Here is a 22852-nt window from a genome sequence, read left to right on the forward strand (position 1 = left end):
TCAAGAGTGGGAATATTACTTTTTCCATTACTTCTCAAAGACAAAGTTGAGTGAATGAAAATGTTTTAAATTCATTCTAAGACTCTAGGATCATTTTTATAACTATATATTTTTTCTTCATTTTCTTCTAAAATGTTCTGGCAGATAATTTTGGTTGATTCAAGCATCTTCTTCCAAATGTAGTTTTTTTTGCTCTGGATATGAATGTATGCTAAATAAATTAATGTATTGCAATGTAATAGGTCCAAGGTAGAGTCACATCTGGTTATGCTTAATAGGTTGCTGAGCCCATTTTTTATCCATTTTATAACCACTAACTTTAAAAACCTGTAACTTGAACTCAAGTAACCCACAGCAGGTGTCAGAAAAACAGGCTACACCTTTCCCTCCCTAACTCACCACCATGATTAGCCTGTAATGGCACTTATGTATAGATTGTATAGATATTGTTACTTGTATAGATATTGGCTGTTGTATTGTTGTACTCAGGGTATTCTAGCTGCCAACTGTGGTATGCTAGTTTGGAAGTTGATTGTAGTATTCAAGGGTTCTGATTATCTGTATGTTTACACTAGGACTCGGAACTGTACTGTCCTCTCAGGTCCTCTTCGCACTTATACTTGTGTTTGATTTGCACTTTGTTGTACGTCGCTCTGGATAACAGCATCTGCTAAATGCCATGTAATAATGTAATGCTCTATTCAGCTCTCTTCCTGGTGACAAGTACACAGAGCTCTCTCTGCCTACAGGTAGTCGGGCACAAAGAGAACCAGGTCTGGATCCAGAGAGAAAATAAAATGATGGCGCAAAGGCTGGTAAATGTAGGCAAACATGTGGAGCTCAAGTTCTGCGCCCCCTGGCCTGGTGTGGGGAATGGGAGGCTGTGTGGTGCTCACCCCTTGGACTCCACACAGAGGGTGCAATGACTGGACCTGTGTTCTCTGTACTGGCCAGATAAAGAGCTGCACTGTATGGCCAAGCACTGCAAAACACGCACACTTCGATTGCGCAAATAGGTGACAAATTGTGGAACCCAATGTAAGCAATATATTTACACTGGGTCACAATTATGCATGTAATTTACAAAAGCATATACATTTACTGGAAAAGCAAAAATTCGAGAGAATATTTTAATATGACGTTATATTAGTCGACCTGGCACTTGCTCAATACCGTGCAATCTGCAAGTATTTGGACAGTGACATATCTTTTGTTGTTTTCACTCCAGCAAGCAAGCAGTTCAAATAAAACAATCACTATGTGATTAAAGTGCAGACTTACAGCTTTAATTTGAGGGTTTTTCTATCCATATTGGGTGAACCATTGAGGAATTATAGCCATTTGTATACACAGTCCCATCAATTTTAGGGGGCCAAAAGTAATTGGACAAATTTACACAAACCGAAATAAAGTAATTCTATTCAATATTTAATTGCAAATGAACAAAACAAAAAACAGCTAAAAATGAGTTGCTGTCCAAATACTTACAGACTGCACTGTATGTGCTAATTAGATTATATATTTAAAAGTACATATTTTTTTCCTAAATGTTAATGTATATCTGTAGACCTGACATGAAAATATCAATGGCTTTTATTGAAGATATTACTGTATACGCTAGAGCTACCACAGGATATGAGGGGTCATCGTGAAGTAATCCTCAGCATGTTCACCCTCATCATTCAGTACTGCTCTATCAGCATGTTCACACTGTTAGGGAAAAATGCCCTTTTTAACATTTCACAGGTGAGCATCGGCTGATGAAACAGATCCAGTACACAACAATAGCTAATCTTCTCTTTAACTTTCGTATTTATTTGCAAAGAAATGACAGAAAGTGAGAAAGCTTACCGGCTTTCTGATTTTAATCAGACACAGTAAGACTCTTATACACACTTTTCCTGAAGGGGGGGCTTTACCAAAACAAAAAGACATGAAGCTGGCCACGAACATTTATCAGTATTTTGTCTTCTGAATACCCCTTGTTGACCTTGCTGTAAGACCAGAATGTGCTAGCTGAGAGGCAGAGACATTAAGGTCAAAGGCTGTCTGTCTGCTGGAGAGAGACAGAGGAAGACTCATAGTAAGCACTTAATTCAGAAAGTGGTCTAATAGTAATAAGGATTATCACAAAAAGGTTATTTGTAATAATGTGATTGTCTTTATGTTAACACACATTGTCAATTAAGAATCAATTAAGAAAATTACCCTTACAACACTCATCATTCAGTACTGATCTTTCACCATGTTTACACTTATCATTCACCACTGATCTATCAGCATGTTCACCCTCATCATTCAGTACTGATCTTTCACCATGTTTACACTCATCATTCACCACTGATCTATCAGCATGTTCACCTTCATCATTCAGTACTGATCTATCAGCATGTTCACCCTCATCATTCAGTACTGATCTATCAGCATGTTCACCCTCATCATTCAGTACTGATCTATCACCATGTTCACCCTCATCATTCAGTACTGATCTGTAATTTTAGGATTAAGAATATCATGCCATATGCCTGCCTACAAATTACCTTTGAAATGAATATTAATAATAATAATAATAAGAATAATAATAACATTATTATGACCATTCTTCTTCTTCTTCTTCTTCTTCTTCTTCTTCTTCTTCTTTTATTATTATTATTATTATTATTAATAATAATAATAATTAATAATAATAATAATAATAATAATGTTATTATTATTGCAGCAGCATGTTACAAGTTGTGCCCGCGAAATCGTGAAGAAATAACAACTCTAAACTTCTCATTTGTTCGTTATATTCATTATAGGACATGTCTGGTTATGAATGTTGGTTTATGCCGAGCAGCAAGAGTTGAGCTGGGCTGTAAACGGGCGAAGCATAGATCAGGGAGGAGCTATAATGAGATGTCAATTTCGAGCAGACAATGCGGAGTCTTTGAGATTGGTAGCACTTCGCAAGGCAACCACTGCCAAAGGACAGATCCTGTAGCCTACTTGCAGCGATTAAAATGTAAGTATTCGCTTTCAGCCTATGTTTTAGCTAAAAAGCTAAAACAAGAAAAAAGCTTAAAGCTATTTTTGTTTGTTTGTTTGTTTGTTATATGATGTTCTGCATAGATATAGAAACGCAATTTGCTGAAGGCTATGATAGAGATTTATCTGTCATTTGTATTCTGAAAGTTCCCTCCAACATTTACATTATTTCCAAACTTAATCTGAACGTATTCCTTTATTCTTTATTTATCTTAAGTTATTCTTGATTTAATTCGTTGTTTCTTTGTTTAGATCGCTGGAGTGCTTAAAGCTTGGATGTGAGTAGTTATTAGCTTTATATAGAAGGATTCTTACAATAATAACGTGCCCATAAATTACCGTTTTGATTTATTTACGCTCGTTAAAATGTTATTAACTAAACATTCTGATGTTAATGTAACAATCACTACTGGGAATATAAAGCAATGGAGTTCTAGAACACTGAATTATTTAACATAAAAAAACTACTCTTCAAAAGGTTAAGAATGATATTTTAATTCGACGTGAAAATGTAACTATGTGAAAGCAGAGTTGTGAGGGCCGGCCCCTAATGAATCAGCCTACTGTAGGTCCATTTTGATGAGCAGCTTGTTGTACACATACAAGAGTATCCATTTATTTACTCCAGTATGTAACCAGCACGCAGTAAAATGTTCATCAAAATGTTCATACTCTTACAGAGTATGGTCCTTATTAATTTATTAAATTACAGATTATCGGAGAAGCAAGTTATGGTATATGGTCGAAAACATTCTGAATATTGAAAAAATTATATGTCACTTTTTTACGGATTATTCATTTGCCCTCCTACCTTCAATCTCCAATGGTGATGTGTTATTTTTTATAGGATGACAGCCAGAGACAGATGGAGGATGTATAAGAGAGTGAGTATGATGTTCTTCCTGGCTGTGGTGACTCTGACTGTTGTCCAGAGGGGCAATATCAACACAGGAGTGCCGTTTCAGCTGGAGAGGGAAGCAGAGAAAGAGCCCACCATCTCCAAAAGAGCCCTCCTGAAAAAGGACCACTTCCAGGAGAGCAGAAATGTCTGGAACACAAGTATAGAGGCCATCACAGAGAAGCAGGGAGAGACAGAGTATGGAGGATCCAGGACCTGGGATGTCGCCTCCACTAACTGCACTGCCAACCCCAACTTCAACAACATGGGTTGGTTTGTTGGTCTGGAGGCCAATTTTAAGCAGTTTCTTCTCTACAGGCACTGTCGGTATTTCCCCATGATCATCAACCACCCAGAGAAGTGCAGTGGGGAGACCTATCTGCTTATAGTTATCAAGTCCACCATAACCCAGCACGACCGCAGGGATATAATCCGAAAGACCTGGGGGAGGGAGCAGGAGGTAGATGGGAAGAGGGTAAAGACCCTGTTTCTCCTGGGAAAGTCATCGAATGAGCTGGAGAAAGCCCATCACCAGAAGCTGCTGGAGTATGAGGACTACATCTATGGAGACATCCTGCAATGGGACTTCTTGGACAGCTTCTTCAATCTCACCCTCAAGGAGACCCACTTCCTCAAGTGGTTTGCCACATACTGTGGTAGGGTGTCCTACATCTTCAAGGGGGATGATGATGTGTTTGTTAGCATCCACAACATATTTGAATACCTGGAGGGGACTTCTGCAGATAACCTGTTAGTGGGAGATGTACTTTTCAAAGCCAAGCCTATCCGAAGGAAGGAGAACAAGTACTATATTCCCCAGGCGTTGTACAATAAGACACACTACCCACCATATGCGGGGGGTGGTGGGTTCCTGATGGATGGCACCCTGGCCAGGAAACTCAATAGAGCCTCTGAAACCTTGGACCTGTTTCCCATCGACGATGTCTTTCTGGGCATGTGTCTGGAGGTGCTCCGGATCTCCCCTATCAAGCACAATGCCTTCAAGACCTTTGGGCTGGTAAAGAGCAAGAGCAGCAGGCTGAACAGAGAGCCATGCTTCTTCAAGAGCATGATTGTGGTGCACAAGCTTCTCCCTGCTGATCTCCTCAACATGTGGCGGCTAGTCAACAGTGACCTCATCTGCTCACAGAAGGCAATACTTCTATAGCTTCAGACACTGAGCCAGGGAGCTCATGCACAGCTTCTGTGAACTACACTGTGCATGGCAAAAAAAAAAAGGAAAGCTGTTATTTTAAGCCAACTCAAAAACAAGTTTTCCTTTGCTTTGGAAGGAATACTGTGTGTACTTATTGTGCTATATGTTTCAAAAGAGGCAATGCCTTCACCAGTGGCTATGAAGGCTTGCGATTGAACTTATTTAGGATTCCAAAAAAGTCAATATCACTGAGTTTTGAATTCCTGTTTTTATGACTGTGGTAAGTCATTGAAGTTAATGTTATTTGGAGGGGGCAACACAAACATCTGCCCAGGAAATTGCAGGTTTATGTATGGATACATTGGGTTATGAAGGTATACTATATAAATGTATAGCAAATAATGCATAGAATTGACTAGTGAACAATGGACTGTGATGATTAGTTTCTAGCTACCTCAGTTTTGTTAGAGGGTCATAAATTTTGCTTGTGTGCATGTGCTTTCTATCTTACATTTATGTTTAGGGTCAAGAAAGTAAACACATTAGCCACAGTGCAATAAGAAAATCCTGATTTCTAATCAGGATTTGATGGGTATATTTATTTTGGAATTGCTTAAAATGTACAGAAATAGTCATTATTTATTACACAAGGGAGAAGGTTTACATCTACTAATTTAAATATGTAACTGTGAACGTAGAAGTAATTTTCTGCTGGTACATGTACAGGTTCCTTGGTTTTCATCAATAAAGCCCAGTTTTTTCAGCCCAGTGTCATGGAAAAGTCTGGATGCCTGAGCATTATTCGCAGATCCATGATTACTTTCTCACAGTTACATTTTGCTGCAGTTTTAAAATGAAATATCTACTAGGTGCAATAAAGAGGCTCAGATTTTGAGGAATGTAACACTATGAGCATTTTTTAAATCCTCTAGAGCAACATGTTTGGTAGACTACCGTCATGTGGTGGCTTTGCATTTTGAAACTGCAGTAAAGTGAACATGTGAGAACGTAATTGGGCTTCTGCAAATAAGTGTTCAGAGGTAAATATATGCCATGAGACTGGGTAGGATTTCTATGTAGAATAATTATGAATAAAGATGTTAAAACTAATCAAAAGCGGTGGGGGACTATACATAGATGTAAATAATTGTAAAACATATGTAAAATGGGATAATGAAATATCTGTTTAAATAAACAATTACAATTAATGTGTATTGTTTTTATCCTTCTGATGCTTGTTTTTGCATTGATACAAATGAAATTGTGTAGATGTGGATAGTGGTGTAAGTGGATGAAGAGGGGGATATCTCAAGGATATCAATGATTCTGGAAAGTTGTGCATGGAGGAATGGATCCTCCATTGTTCTTTTCACAAATAATTCTGAATCCCACTGTATATTTAATGCTGTATATTTGGAGTTTTAATTACATTATGGGGAATTATTTCAATGTCAACCCAATGTTTTATCACTCCGTGAATTCTAATAGACTACACAAACAAACAAAATAAAATATCACACTCCATTTCCTATTCAAATCATTTGTAAATGAGCAGCTATACAGTAACATGATATTCACTGTACATAATTCCAGAAGGGAAGTCAAATAAAATTTAGGAACACAGAAGGCTGGTGGAAGATTGCTCTTTCAGGAAACCACCCATGCCTCACTGATATTTCACCCCTCTCTCCCCCCTCCCCACTAACAGTAGCATGGGGAAGGGTTTCAGTCACTCTGTCCTATCGCCACTGGGTAATCCAAGCCACTGAGTTTGCCAAAGGTGGGATCCATGCCAAAGCAGTTCCTTGGAATCATGCCCGTTACGTTCATTCAGTATAGTACCTTATATTGTTGTAAATGTACTTTACTGAATTACATTTAATCTGAGATTATTCACTTGAAAGTATTCCAGAGGAATTTCATACTTTCATTGAAGAGAAATTATGTGCTTCGACATTTGGCTTTAGGCTGTCTTTGTCTTTACATTTTGACCGGTCTATTTATACATACAGTGCAGTCTGTAAGTATTTGGACAGTTCTTTTGGCTCTGTACAGCACTTTTGATTAGAAATGAAACAGCGAATATGAGGTAAAACTGTCACGTTTGATTTGAGGTCTTTCTGATTTGTTAAGTGTGTTCAGTGGCTTCCTTAGTGCAGGTATATTCAATCCTTTATCAAGACCTATACACAAACAAGACCCCTCCGTTCTGCCACTTTGTGCCATCTGGCACCTCCCCCTCGCCACACCTGCACTTCACGCTCACGACTGCTGTCAGTCCTGGTCCCACGGTGGTGGAATGACCTCCCGGTGGATATCAGAACAGCAGAGTCTCAGACCTTCAAGCGCAGACTGAAGACTCTTCAGGCTACACCTTTCCCTCCCTAACTCACCACCATGATTAGCCTTAGACTGTAATGGCACTTATGTATAGATTGTATAGATATTGTTACTTGTATAGATATTGTTGTTTTTTATTGGCTGTTGTATTGTTCTACTCAGGGTATTCTAGCTGCCAACTGTGGTATGCTAGTTTGGAAGTTGATTGTACTCTTCAAGGGTTCTGATTATCTGTATGTTTACACTAGGACTCGGAACTGTACTGTCCTCTCAGGTCCTCGTCACACTTATACTTGTGTTTGATTTGCACTTCGTTGTACGTCGCTCTGGATAAGAGCGTCTGCTAAATGCCATGTAATGTAATGTAATGTAATGTAAAAGTATAAGAAAGCTTTGGAGTCTGCTATTGCACTTGTGAGTCAAGGAAGCCATTCTGAGGCTGAGAAAAAATACAGTGAGAGGCATAAAAAAAAAAGGCTGAGACATAGGCCCAACAATAGGCTTACTGAAACAAACTGTTTGAAACATGATTAAGAAGAAAGAGAACACTGGTGTATGTTTGGGATCATTGCTGTGGGATGAAGCACCATCCAATGGGTTTGTAGGTATTTGTTTGAAGCAAGATGCTTCTGTACACTTCAGAATTTACTCTGCTACTGGTATCAGCAGTTACATTATCAATGAAGGCAAGTGAGCCAGCATCTGTGGTGGCAGTCATACATGCCTATACAACTATAACACCCCCATCACCACATTTACAGATGTTATTTAGTCATCACTCTAATACAAGTCAATCTTGGTCTCTTCTGTTCACAAGACCTTTTTCCAGAACTCTCCAGGCACTTTTTGGCTCTTCTAGCAGTGTAGCCTCTGTAGATGTAGAGGTCTTCCTTCCCTGCAATTACTGACGTAACCAGTGCTCTCTTTCTTCTTAATAATAATTCAAACTGTTTATTTTGTTCAACCTATTTTTGGCCTATGTCTCTTTCAAAAGCCTAGAATCAAGACTAGATACTGAAAGCTTTCTTATACCTGCACCAAGGAAGCGAATGAGTACAACTGATTCATCCCCTCTTTTGAAATCTAATGTGCTGGAGTGCAGAGCCAAAAGAACAGAAGTCGTTGAAACAGGTGCAACACTGTTCAAATACTTATTGGCTGCACTGTATGTTTAATTTTACCAATACAGGTACTTGGTTTAAAAAATTGACAATTTCCCATGGGATATTGAATCCTGTTGTACTACTTTGCAAAATCAGATGCAAAGATTTTACTGTTCTCATTCCCTTACTGTAACCTATCACAGTTGTTCATCACACTTTCTCCATTCCCTCGCCACTCAGAACAGAACACAGTGTCCTTTCCATCTGTACATATTCTAAAGTTATCCTTCTTATCGCTTTCTCAATGGCCTTATAAGGCCCTGGATCTTTAAGGCATTCTTTACATTGGAGTTCCCCGAGGGTGCCTTATCCTATTGTCTGCCCTTAAAAAGCCTTTCTCCTGGATGCCATTACAACCATCAACACACAGTACTGTCCTCAAGGGAATTCCACACTATCCAGCAAGGTTACTCTACCTACTGTATCTTGTTCCTCTTTCGTTCTCTCTGAACCCTCCAGGATGACCCTTACCTTGTGTTCTCACAGTAAGCGACTTGGTTGATGGGTCATTCAAGTGTGCTAGGCTGTCTTACCCGTGCTAAGAGCTTACCATAGTGATCTTGTGCATCTACATTTTTAAATAGAGAAATAATGGGATACAGTGTATTAAAGAGTATTATATAGAGTGTAGTATTTTTTTTTCAAATTTCTATAGTTATGTCATGATGATTATATCCATTTTTAATTTTTTAAAATTGTGTCTCACTACTGTAGCTAGTAATAACTTATCTCTCTCTTGGTCTCTAGCTACCTAGATCTCTCTATCTCTTTCATTAAAACTCAATGTGGTTTGGAGTTTTTTTGGTAGAGCAAGCTACATATTTGCCAGTCTGCTGCCTATTCTTACATTTTTAGCTGCTTCTCCATTGTAATGAGTGAAGCCGAGCAGAACAATTATTCACAAAGTAGGGTGAAATTGGTTGGAAAAATAGGAAGTGCAGAAATCTGATGGGTGATGCAGGCACCTGGTCAGAGGCATTTTCGTTGCTCAGTTGCCCAGTTGCCCAGTCGCTCATGCTGTTGCTCAACCAAATCACTCACTGCAGGTACACAGGGTTAGCTACATTTGCCTCATGTTTCAATTTTCTTCTAGGAATCATTTGGCTCCACAGGGATATTTATATTTTGCTTTTTTCAACTGGTCCACCTAACAGTACCTTTGGCTGTTACATCACTCAGTCTTTTCAACCATGCCAGACACATTTCATACTGGGATACTTCTCATACTGTATGTTTCTTTTTGCACAACTGCAAGTTCACACAATAAAAATACAGAAAAAGACATCACATGACCAAATGTGCAAATGTTGCACTTATTTATTAGACTTATTGGTCTTCTGCTGCTGTAGCCCATCGTCATCAAAGATCAATGTGTCGTGTGTTCAGATATCTTCTGTATACCACTGTTGTAACGTGTGGTTATTAGTTACTTTTGCCTTCCTGTCAGCCTGAACCAGTCTGGCCATTCTTCTCTGACCTCTCATTAACAAGGCATTTCCAACCACAGAACTGCCACTCACTCTGTCTTTTTTTTTCTTCTTTCTTTCTTCGAACCATTCTCTATAAACGTTTGACCAGGGGCAACAATATGTTGGTTTAAAACCTGAGCAAGATTGCGACTGAATTTGTCAGATGTTGATAATATGCAAATCTATTGGCCACGTGGAGCCTGTCTCTGACGCAAAAGAATGGAACATTTCATTTGTCAGGGAAATTGCCCTTTTTACATATCACAGGTGAGCATCGTCTGATGAAACAGATCCACAGTAAAACAACAATATACTTGAGTTTAACTTTATATGCAAAGAAATAACAGAAGTCCTCTAATTTGAATCAGACATAATAAGACTCTTATACACACTTTTCCACAAGGGCGGAGACAAAAACAAGGAAGACATGATGCTGACAACCTAGGATTATTATTATTTTGTCTCCAGACAAACTCCTTGTAAGACTGGAATGTGGAAAGCAGACATTAATCTCACAGGCTGTCTGTCTGTTAGAGAGCGAGACAGAGGAAGATTCTTAGAGCATATTTCCTAAGCACTTAATTCAGGATACATGGTCTAATGTAATAAAGATTAAAATAAAAGATTATTTTTAATCACATGATTGATGTTAACACACATTATCAATTAAGAATCAATTAAGAAAATGACTCTTACACATTGAACACTGGTCTTTTCAAAGAGCTGAAGAGTGTGACTTAGAACCATCCAATTACAGGTGCTATAGACGGCTTCCTTTCTCACCTCTGTTTTTCTGCATTAGATTACAATTAGATATCAGAAACATGAAATCACACAAAGAATGAAAGCTCCTATATGTAAAAACTACTGTGATTTTGGCAGTAGCTGTTAGCTGTGGTTCATCATAATTGCTCATGAGAGAGTTGGTTACAACTAAAAGCACAAAGGTATTTTATACCTCTTGATATGGCTGACTCTACAATGTGTAAAAAAAAGCTGAATGAGCAGCAATGTTGTTTCTATTTTGAACAGTGTCATTTAAAACCAAACGAGAATACATGCATTGGATGTGTGTATTGCAGTGAAGGGAAAAACAGCACGTGGACAGCATGACCAGCAAAGGGAGATTTGATCCATAAATAGCTCCATTCAGGGTCCAGTGGAACACACCCTGCCCTTAAAGAGTGTCTCCAGCTAAGCTGTTTGAGCAATGCGCACTATGTTCAGGACCCAGTGCAGAAGACGACACGCTAACACTGCAGCACACATTGATATTGCAATACAGACCTCTACTACTTCACTGCGACTGCCAGGTCAACAGTATCCAGGTACCACTCAAACCAGTTTCAGATTGGGATTAGGAAAATAAATCCAAATGTAAAGTCTAACAAACAAACAAACAAAAAACAGTATGACATACAGGTAATGTGATAGGAACTTTTGCGGAGAACAATAATTTTGCTACAGTCAATAAAGCAGTTAATTAGCTATACCAGTGGTGCCCAACTCTGGTTGTTGTTGCTATACACACACAAAAGGCTTTGCAATGAACTCAGGTAGCTTTACCCACCATTTTGGCAAGGGTTCATTTTAACATTAAAATTCATTTGGACCTTCCTTCGCACATCGCAGTTTCCATACTTACACAATTTGCTCTCAGAATTTTAAGATATCGTAAAAGACTACAGAACATCCTATGCTCCTATGTGAAGCCAATGACACAAAAATTAAAATGCCAATTTAACAATGCCAGGATAACTTAATGGTTGATGTTTTGATGTTGGGGTGGAAATTACGCAAGCAGTTACTGTTCTGAATGCTCATATACAGTATATGCCCAGACCAGTGGTTCTCACTCCTGGTCCTGGAGAGGCACAGGATCTGCTGGTTTTGTTTTCACTTTAATATCCGCAATCAGTTCAGACCCAAGGAAGCAGGTGAAGTGAGTTAACTGTCTAATTAACTGCTTTAATATATTAATTAAGTGCAACAAAAGCCAGCATTTAGAGCAAGCAACTATTTATTAAGAAATAGATTTTTTTTCAAAAAACCATCATTTCACAATAACAGAGCCCTCTGAATCCCTGCCCAACATCACAATTACCAATAACCAGTAACGTTGCCAAATCTGCCATCTTGTGGAATATATGAGTAACTTTGCCACCAAGATTACCAGAACCTTCAGTGGGAAGCTGGAACAATTTCACTTCATGGACTGGTTTGTAAACATGAATATATGATGCTGTTGTAACCACCCCTATGCTACAAAGTCTCTCAGGCAAGTTTTTCTACAATTGGAGCTTTTCTGTTCATTCTTTTTTCTTGGACAGTGTCTGCAATATTGTGGAGGCAGTAGTATCGGTGATCAGTTCTGATATATCACTGATTAGAGCAATTCCCTGAAATGAAAAACAATTTATTGAACCAGCTTTTAGCTACAGAACATTCCACCTTTTTTGTTAAATGTGCATGGAAAAAAATATGCTGAAGTGATTATCTTCTAACATGAGACACAATCTCAAACTCCACCCAATGTGTGTTTCTAGGTTCCAATCACTCATGCACTCTTTAAGCAGCCTGAATTTATTTAAATTTCAGAGGTGCAGTTCTAGAATTAAGTTGCACATGGGTTTCTAGTCTAAATAGGCCTCAAAGAGGAAAGAAACATGTTAAATCTCTCCCTATCACTTGTTCTATTGCTTGTAATTATCAGACCATAAATTGTATTTCTTTCAGACATTTGACATTACATTGTTGTAATGACGGAAACTTTTCAGTGTTCTCTTCATCATGGATATCGGACAAATTATGTGATGATATTATTTTCAAACATTTCTGACTACAGTGCTCAGACTTTTAACAAGGCACTAATGCCAATTAAGTGATCAGAGCCAGGAAAAGTTGTACAGCAGAAAGAGTACTGTGAGACCCATACTATTATTTTTCCTTGGACCATATTCCCATCATTTGTGTCGCAACAAAAAGTCAGTTAAAAGCATAACAAGTAATAATATGGTTTGTATTTCACGCTTGCTGCAACCTATGCACTTGATGGATTGTTCCTGCAGCAAATTATGGGTACAGATAGGTGCACTTGAAAATACAAAATTGTGAGACCTGAAAATAAAGTATCCACCAGAGGACAGTATTGTTCAGTAATACTCACCTCGCTGTTCCGGGGGCCACGCAAATTATTGGCGTGGATTTCATCTACATTCTACCGTCCGACCAGTTACTAAAAAGTGCATACACATGATTCATTAAATGTGCATACGGATTAAAATAATTTTGTAAATCACAAATACACACCTTTTATATATGAATCACAAATATCCGTAAAAGTGTGCGGACGAGAACGCGCTTTACTACTCTACTCAGTGAATTATCATTTGGGGGCTAAAAAAAAACAAAATTTCTGAATGCGACAATGAAGCACAACTTTTGTTTGGTCCCATAAATAGTATTGTACTACTAGTACTACTGTACTGTAGTATCAATAGTATTGTACTACTACTTGACAAGCTTTGACAGGTTGGCTCTGGGTAATGGCGTAGAATCGTCCTCACGTGCAAGGAAATCTGTCTGGTCCCCAAAAACGCATGGATGGTGTATCGCTCTTTTCGCGAAGTCTTCCAACGGTGCTATAGCGAAGATTTGAATGTGAATAGCTCACACATGTTTTTTATTCTTATTATAGTTATGTCTATAATTAGTTAATATTGTAATATTTAACAACAGCAAAGCTAGTTCTTGTAGCTAGTGCCATCGCGTAGCAATCAAGTAAGTTATTTTCTCTATTATATGCGCCTGTAACAAGCGTCAACAAAAGTAATGTCGCTACAGTGTGAAACGCTGTATGACATTTCTGGATCATTTGCGTGATTCTCCATGAGCATCCATAAGAATTATGAATTGCGCAAAAGCAAATCTATGACAATTTTTAAATTAATTGTGCAGTTACTTTTATTAGAGGCTATGGACTTGTATAAATTGGTCACATAGGGAAAAGGGGTACATAATTTATTTACGATAGAATATGCGGTATAGAAAGAATAAGCCTTTAATCAGTCCACTCACTTTGAGATTTCTGCCCGCCACTGTCTCAAACACGTTTCTAAATGTGAATAGTGTAGCTATGGTGTCGTGTAGCTATTCACGTTTAGCTTTTTTTTTCTGTTGCTTTAACACAATATTGTAATGTCTCGACTCAGTTGTCAACATGAATGCCTTTGTTTCAAGAGCTTCCTTTTAATTGTTGTGCAATATCAGGTTCATATGATGTCAATACAAACTAGCGCATGAAGATGACGTTTTTGTTGGCATTTTGTCCATATTTAAACAACCAAACTGATTAGCACTGTTTACACTGCCCAGTTCATAGGCTAGACATTTATGTTCTTCAGATATCTCTCGTGTTGACAGATGGAGAATATCATGAGCTTATATCTCATGCCTGCAATACAGCTGAACAGCTACAATAAATAGTTTGGGTGTAAAGGTACAGACATTTTCAGGATAATTTCAAGTTTATACATTTCAATGTTGTTGTGGGTTTTGGCATTGGCACAATTTATGGCCAAATCTGGTCAAAAGACCCCGGGATATGCTTAAACCTTTAAGTCTCCCCTTAGAACCCCTTTAGGGGTTTTTTTATTTATTTTTTTATTTTTTTACCTTTTTTCACTGTGCAATTTTCTTTCACTATGGTAACAGGATATACCATTTGAAAATGTTAAAACTCATGGTTCCATCTATGTAACCCATGTTTGCTTTAGCAACAACAGTGCCTTATTTTGTAACATGTGGGTGGCAAAACAAGTGTGTGGGGACCTCTCCTTCTCTACACATTGGAAATCCATGTACTACAAGAAATACCATAATGTCAGTGTTCTTTTCGCGACAGCGAACCAAATGCATAATATTTTCCAATTCTTAAAAGGTCATGGTCTTGGAGAAACATTTATAGAATGTTCATTGTGGGATCTCTCCGGAGGAATTATCATTATTGTCTGTTTCACTGTTGTATACTTCTACAAAATACATAGGAATGCCATTATTTTACGATTTTCTATAGGTGCTCTGGAACACTGTGAGCTCACGAGCTACACTGACTAGTATTTTAGCTAATGACATTACGTTTCCAACGGTGCATGGTTTTTTAGGTTTTTCAAAACTACACAGCATTTTTTCACTTGCGTAATGTGAGATTTTCTTGAGTTCTTGAGATTTTATGCCAAGAAATGTTGATGTTTTACAACAGAAAAAATATCTTGCGGTACCTACGTCTAAATAGAAGACTTCCTTTAGAGAAATCTCTCGTCTAAGTGATTACTCCTGAGGAAGACAGTGAAAACACTATTGACTCCACAATAGAGGGCATTTTTAGTGAGCTGACCCCATTTTATATTGGTTAGCATCTAAATACATTATCAAAATATTATTATTCAGTAAGCTTATAAATAAGGAGCCAGCCTGCTTTTGAATAATAAATAGCATGTGAAATGATGGAATGTGACTTGTATATTGGGGTTGGGTATCTGACAAAAAGGGTGACAGGCAGGGCTAAGTGCAACCACTTTTTTGTATTGTATAGTCAGCTCTCATTAACAAGGCATTTCTGCCTGTAGAACTACTGCTCACTGGATGTTTTTAGTTTTTTGCACCATTCTCTGCAAACTCTAGAGCATGAGAATCCCAGGAGATGAGCAGTTTCTGAGATACTCACACCATCCTGTCTGGCATCAACAATCATTCCATGGTCACTTATATCAATTTTCCCCTTTCAGATGGTTGATGTGAATATTAACTGAAGCTCCTGACCCATGTCTGCATTACTGTATGCATTGCACTGCTGCCACACAATTGGCTGATTAGATAATTGCATGAATAAGTAGGTGTACATGTGTTCCTAATAAAGTGAGTGTATCTTACATTAAATAATGTTGAGTAGTCAAAAGAAGTTTCAGCTTTATGTAAGAATCTACATTGTACATCCCCATTTAACTGGAAGAGCAAAGGTACTAATTTCTTCAGGAACTGATAGGTCCTACATAAGATGACAAATCTTTAAGAGCATAAGAGTATCCAGAAATTATGTTTATATGTTTATACAAGGATGCTTTGTATAATGTATTTCTCAAAAAAGTTTTTGGTTCAGGATAATGCTTCTTGTAGAGCATCTACCCACAGCAAAACAGACACAAGTCAGCATTAAATGACCAAAATCAATTTCTTTAATTTTTACCGTAGTTATAACTATTAATATTATTTGTTCATGTATGTTTATTCATGCCTCAACACTTCTCAAAGTGACTGGCAAAAACTCATACTGTCCTGTTTACAAGTATGTCAAGCAGAAATTGCACAAATTCACATCCAACAGTATAGCAAAGGAATAAGCATACATTTCAAGCAAAATGTTATATATGTTAGTGTAACTATGTTTGGGATTCAATCTAAACACAAAGTTGATTGTTAATGTATATTATGATGAAATATAAGGATAGTGTGCTGGAGAGCCAGTATGGCTCCAGTAGACATAAGACATAATGGGTCATAATAAATGAAGTCAAATTACTCTGAGGATAGACTGAAATCCAATCAATATATCTATCCTACTTAGAGACTCAATCATACATATGTTTCTTTTTCTCTCTTTTGAATATTTTTCAAACATTTACAGCCATCTAAGATAAAAAGACACAAACATAATTGACTTGCAGGTTGCATCCTTTTCAAAATGTTACATAAATTAAAGTAATATTTATAAATATATCCTTTATAAACATATAAATAGTTTTTATAACATAAATACAGCACACATATGCAGGTGTTATTAATGTACAGCAGAGACAATCCAGCTTTGTCGCTGTAGTTCCTACACTCTGCCGTCTGGCTTGTAATGGTTTCACTTTATGTATGTGTTTGTCTCTGCTTTAGGCCTCCATAATGCTGATGATGATTTTCCTAAAAACATGTTTCTTGAATAAAGATGCCATTCTTCTTCAGATGTAGACCAATAAAAGCAAAGTTGTCCTTTCATCTTCATATGATCTGTAACAGAAAACGAAAAGCTCAGAATTTCAAAGTTAATACAGTTACTAAAGATACAGAGTACAGTGTATAAATATACATTTCACTGCTGTTATTGCATCCATGTTCCTTTTTTTTCATTTTATTTTAGGCAATAAATATAATATCTATTTTTTTGGTATGTTTTTGGATTTTGCGGTCCATTTTATGCTTTTGAAAGTACAGTTGTAGGCCCAAATCACCATCCACTCTGAGCTGGTTCCAGTCTTCAATTGACTGGAGTACACTGCTTGACTGGAATACACTTTGTGGACAGCTGAAATCCAATCCTATAGGTTGGCTCTGGCAAAGCTGCAAACTCGTTTTTCGACATTGCTTGTTGAGGTGTTAGGAGAGTAATAGACATACTATAGATAGACTGTGCGTGTTGTGGGCGTGGCCTTCATGGTGTTAGCAAGCAAGCAAATTTGTTATGTTTTAGCGTGTTGATAAATGGGGTCCACATAGTTAGTTATATTATTAATAGCTTGGTTACAGAATTGTTGAGTGGGGGTGCAAAGCCAGGTGTGACAGCAACTGTCTGATGCTTGGAATGTATTTGATGTCTAATAAGGGATAAATTTCCCTCTTAATTAAGGACATTTCGTGTGACACATTTATATGTGTGTTACAAAGAATAAGCACCCCATATTAACATAAGGACTTTGTTATTCAGTCAGGTAAATTCACAGATAGTTGTTGTGCATTAATTTCCTTATGTGTGTTAAACAGCAAATAATTCCTTCAGAAAGAGGTTAGAATTAAATGGATTAATTGAGAAATGGACAGGTGGGGTGTATGCTGAATCACCAACTGATCACTAAAGCTAAGTTTCTGTGCCTTATGTCCCAATTCTCTGTCCGTAGTTCTGTCATTCGTTCATTCATTCTTTTCACCTGTGTCTCATCATCTCCCCAGCACTCATACCTGTTCATGGTTTAGTTCATTTGTCAGTGTATTTTAACCTGCCTGTTTGTTCTGTTCTTTGCTAGTTTGTCTGCTTAGTACCTGCTGTTATGCTTAGTCTCTGTTTTGTTCCAGCCTCCGGTTCCCCTTCCCCTTACTTTAGGATTAGGTCAGTGGATTGAGGAATCAGGGAGGATTGAGGAATAACCTGTTTATGGGTGATTCTGCAATAACAGGAACAATTGGCCATGCAAACTTTTAAAAAATGAAGCCCATTGAAACACCAGTCTGGTCTGTGGCAGAAATTAAATTGTGTGTTGGTAATGACAGTGTCTGCTGGAAATGACTATATGTGCTAATGACTTATGGAAACATTTTATTTGCAACCATGTTAACTGCATTAACTGCATTTTTTAACATTCACTGAAAAACAAACGTAGTGTCAGGTGCAGCATTCAAAGAGAATTAATAAAACACTGGCATGAGTTTCACTGGATGGGGTTCAGGATAGGGGTCATCTCTCATTGGCCAACGGAGCTTAAGTTCTTGAATATAGAGCACCATGCTCTGCATCAATATAAATGATTTTTCTGCATTTGCAAGTTTTAAATAGGGGTGAAATTGGTGAGATAAAAGCCTAGTCATTTCTACCGCATCCGGTTATTACCATCACAAACAAATCAGTGATGGGAATGACAAAATAACAGTTTTGGCTAATCATTTCTGGGATGAGCTATCACAATGATGTCTTGCACTTCAATGACTATGGATGGGCCTATGGATGTATGAGTCACATGGGTGGGCTAAAAGTTGAAGTACTGCTATCACCAATCTATTCCGAACTGTAGAAAATAATCTGCACAGACTTGATCAGGTTGAAAATTTAAATTTTAGCTCAATGCTTTAGATCAGAGACAGACAAAATGCTATTGTCCAAAACTGGAATTGCTTATTGTTGAACTTGTATGTGGTCACTAAATAGTGAAATCAATCCAAGAAGGAGATGGGTTTTGAGGAAGCGAGAGAGGAGAGGACAATCTTGGGCACTGACTTGGTTTATTCTCCCTGCAGACATGATATTGAGGAGGGTAGTTCTGTTCAGGGTCATTGTGCTAATACAGGGATAGTTATCATTGATGGAATGCCACAGACCTAAGCACCAACTCCGTCTGCATTAATCTAGCATGGGAATTGAACCATTGGTTTCTGGAAAAAGAAAAGAAAAAGTGGCATCTGTGGCAAGGTTATCTTAGCTTTTGTTACTATTTCAGCCCTGAATATATTACACAGTGGGTATTTACTGTTAACAGGTAGCTCGTTGCTCACTAGTCGACTCATACCTGTTGTGCTGGTGTGTTCCTAACAGCCCATCCCACTTAGGGTGCTAATCCTGTCCAGTTTGTGTCCGAAGCAGCCACCGCGGACTGGTGTGGACGCTCCTTTCTTGACTCCCGTCTTCTGTTTCCGAGAAGCAGGCTGGTCGTTCATGATGCGGGACCACATGCCCCTGGCTCGAGTGTTCACCTGCAGGTCCCGCAACAGACGCGATCTCGCGCTCTCTAGACTCCTCTCTCGCTCCCCAGAGGCCAGGTATTCGGAAAGCTCTTCTCCTAGCATATTTCTAAGGGCCTGTAACGGATAAACGACGAAATAGCGTTAAGACCAGAGATCACTTGTCAGAATACGCGTACACGTTCTCTCCACTCCAATCGCGTGCCAGGATTCACAATACGGGCATTGCACGAGGGAAAGTAGACTCTTTCGCTGGAGCCATTCACTGTGAACTTATCACGAACAACAATGTAGGCCTACACTTGGAAAAAAATGTTTCAAAGGGGACTAGGTGATTCCATAGAAAAACCCAAGCCAATCTAGCGTTCTGACGCACATGATTAAGAATTATAGACAAGCCAAAAAACGCTATTTAATGAGATTGTATTTTCTAACTAGGCAACTTGTTCAGACGCAATTAATGAAAGCCATAGCGCGCACTATAAAAACATTTTTTTATGAAAACCTGGAGAAAAGAAACCGGATAAATCATGTTATTGTATTGGATGGCCTTTCAATAATATGTTTTTGCCGGTGAAAAACGGTGAAATCCCATAGGATTGCATAACGGGCTTCCAACAAACAACAGGTGTTTGTGTCGTCAGCAGTGCACGAGCATTTCACCATTGGTTCTTCAAAAAACGTAAAATGAAGAACACGAGAGCATGAAATCTGAAGGTAGCCTACTCGTGGGACTGTCTGGTCGTTTCTGGTCGAGGTCTGGTAGAGAGTGAGTTGCTCCCAATATTGCGCACAGCAACGCGCGAGGTCCCACGATCCAGGGCGTTTTGTTCAGCACCATAATGAAATGGCCAGCGAATATCTTCTCTTGAAATAATTGATCGATATACGTGCTGCTTAGAGTTTTCAAATAGGCCTACATATTCAGAAAATTCATTGGCAATATTCGCTCTCGTGATTTGACACTTTGCTCTCTACTTACAAACATTTCTGCTTATGTGGTCGGAGCGTGAGGCGAGAAGTAGGCTAGTAGGCAGCCAGGATGCCGGGAATTACATACATATAATGTAAGCCTGTTATATACTGTGCATGCCTACTATTTACCAAGCAAAAGTTATTTTACAACAATCGAATCTACCAAGTTAACTGTAGGGTAGACCGGGGAACAACCAAACACTTTTAGGTTTTCGCCTAATTAAAAAATATATACACATATTAGAGCAAATATTTTTCATACAGAAAAAAGATACGTGTATTTGCTATGACTACAGATCATCGGTACAGTTCTAGGACATTCTTGGCGATTACAGTTCAGTCGAAAGTAGCGGGAGTGAAATTGTGCCAACAATGCGCCGGCCACGAGGGAAGTTAAACAGCGTCCGAAAAGTCGAAAAACTGACTGGAAAATGCTTTGTTTTAATACAGTTCAAAGGTATGTGAATCGAGCATTTCTTGTCGTTTTCCGTTTTCATCTGATAATTGTCCTGTAGATATGGCAACATTAATATGTAATGAATGCATGGGAAGAAATGGCCATACATTGTGGCTGATGCATTTATAATAGGTGGGGGCATGTTGGAACACAGCGTTCAAACTCCTGCATGGCTCACATTTTCTGTTTGCTTGTTAAATGTGCCAAAAACTATACTGCCTTATAGCCCACAATATGGTGATTTAAATAACGCATATTTGGAGTATGTGGAGTCCACACATCACTAGTTAATTAAAAAACACGTTGGTGAAAAAACATTACTTTCAGGGTGCTAAAACAAATTTGGTTCAAATTGCCCTGTCACTCACACACGAGAAGAGGGTTTCATTCTAGCGCAAATGCAACTATGCGAAATCCCCATGTTTCAACATGCTGCATGTTGGTTTGTGCCCCGGTCTCCCCTATAGCGTAAATAGGCCATTTCACCTGTTGTATCACTTCGTTATCCAAACACTTGCCTACCCCCTTTACTTCAGTATGTAGTAAAAATAATGGTAACAATAATATACAATCGTTTGAAGTGCTGCTGCATAAAATCATGTTATATTCACAAAATGTAGCACATGTTTTTGCCTACCCGTTCAATTAATGCAAACACGTTGTATTCCACGAAAACAGAAATACACTTTTGTAATATGTAAACCTCACCTTTTCTTGCGCAGGGATTAATGACTTTTCTTCTGTGCTGAATGAAAACAGGGCCATTAATAGTCCACAGACCATCAATTGCGAGACATTCATTTTGGATGCTGAAGTTGTTTCCCTGTGCGTAAAGTTAGGCTACGTCTTATGATCGCTTATTGCTCGAAGTCAGTTTGATATCTTCCAGTTCGCTGACTCCCAAGATGTTCAAATTCTGCTATTCTGTCCGTAATACACCGCACACGCTTTATATAACATCACCACTGGTGATGTCATAGCCATCTTCGTGCGTGTTTTCCCCTTAATCTCTGCTACCTGCATTACGAACTTGTCATATTTGCATATGAAATGTAGCCTATACATTTGCCAGTTATGACGAAACATTTCCATGAACAACGTTACGTTCATTTAACAATTATTTGATTGAATTGACTAGGATCATTTTCCTGCTGGAAACTATTTTACAATAAATTATATAACAAAAATACAAAATGTATGTTTGAAATACAGCCACCACTGAAATTGTTATGCAGAAAACGACATAAATCAAACAAGAAAAACGGAATAGTTATTGTGCACGGTATCTTAGTTTCAAATATGTTTATTGTTCGCTAATTATGGTATCAATCGATTTGCGATGATTGATCGCAATGGACGAATTATCCTGACGTAGGATACATACGTTGTTTTGTCAGGCTATATTAACTCACGTTATTCACGATTCATTGCTGTTTACGTTAATATCATGGCTATATTGTATTAAAAATTGAAGGGCAGAATCACCAACTTGTGAAAACAGCCCGTTTACATTAAGTTGTTTGATGTGCTTTGCCCAAATCTTAAGCATCGTATAATTAAACTTCGAGAATCATTCGTTTCTCACCGAACACAGAATGTACAAAGAACATTATCTTTAGACTACCCCTGCCCACAACTTTTTGGGTATTAAAGGCAAAACACAAATAGAAAGGCCAAATATAAAATTGGGGGGAAATGTCCATAATACACTGGCAATAATGTGGATGGGCAATATTGCCGGCAAAGGATGGAGATAAGTAAGCATCCGTGAGGATGACATAGTGATTGAGATATAAATCAAAGTATGGTGGAAAAATGTTATCCGTCATATTTATGGGCAAAATTGCCTATTTTCATTGCCTCAAAATGTTGCCTGCT

At 38.2% G+C, this 22852-nt stretch overlaps 2 protein-coding genes across 2 annotated transcripts; one reads left to right on the plus strand and one right to left on the minus strand.

The window, feature by feature from the left end:
* The first annotated feature begins 3851 nt into the window (after positions 1 to 3851).
* On the plus strand, positions 3852 to 5093 carry LOC133129739 (UDP-GlcNAc:betaGal beta-1,3-N-acetylglucosaminyltransferase 7-like). Its single transcript, XM_061244010.1, has one exon. The coding sequence runs from the start codon at positions 3876 to 3878 to the stop codon at positions 5091 to 5093; it is 1218 nt and encodes a 405-aa protein (XP_061099994.1). The 5' UTR covers positions 3852 to 3875.
* Positions 5094 to 16263: 11170 nt separating this feature from the next.
* Positions 16264 to 21883, minus strand: LOC133129662 (C-type natriuretic peptide 4-like). The gene is made up of 3 exons (XM_061243898.1): positions 21683 to 21883; positions 19371 to 19659; positions 16264 to 17106 (listed from the first exon to the last, which is right to left on the minus strand). The coding sequence occupies exons 1-2, from the start codon at positions 21773 to 21775 to the stop codon at positions 19390 to 19392; spliced, it is 363 nt and encodes a 120-aa protein (XP_061099882.1). The 5' UTR covers positions 21776 to 21883; the 3' UTR covers positions 16264 to 17106; positions 19371 to 19389.
* Positions 21884 to 22852: the final 969 nt, after the last annotated feature.

The sequence above is a fragment of the Conger conger genome, chromosome 5, assembly GCF_963514075.1.
Source record: "Conger conger chromosome 5, fConCon1.1, whole genome shotgun sequence".
Taxonomy (NCBI): Eukaryota; Metazoa; Chordata; class Actinopteri; order Anguilliformes; family Congridae; genus Conger; species Conger conger.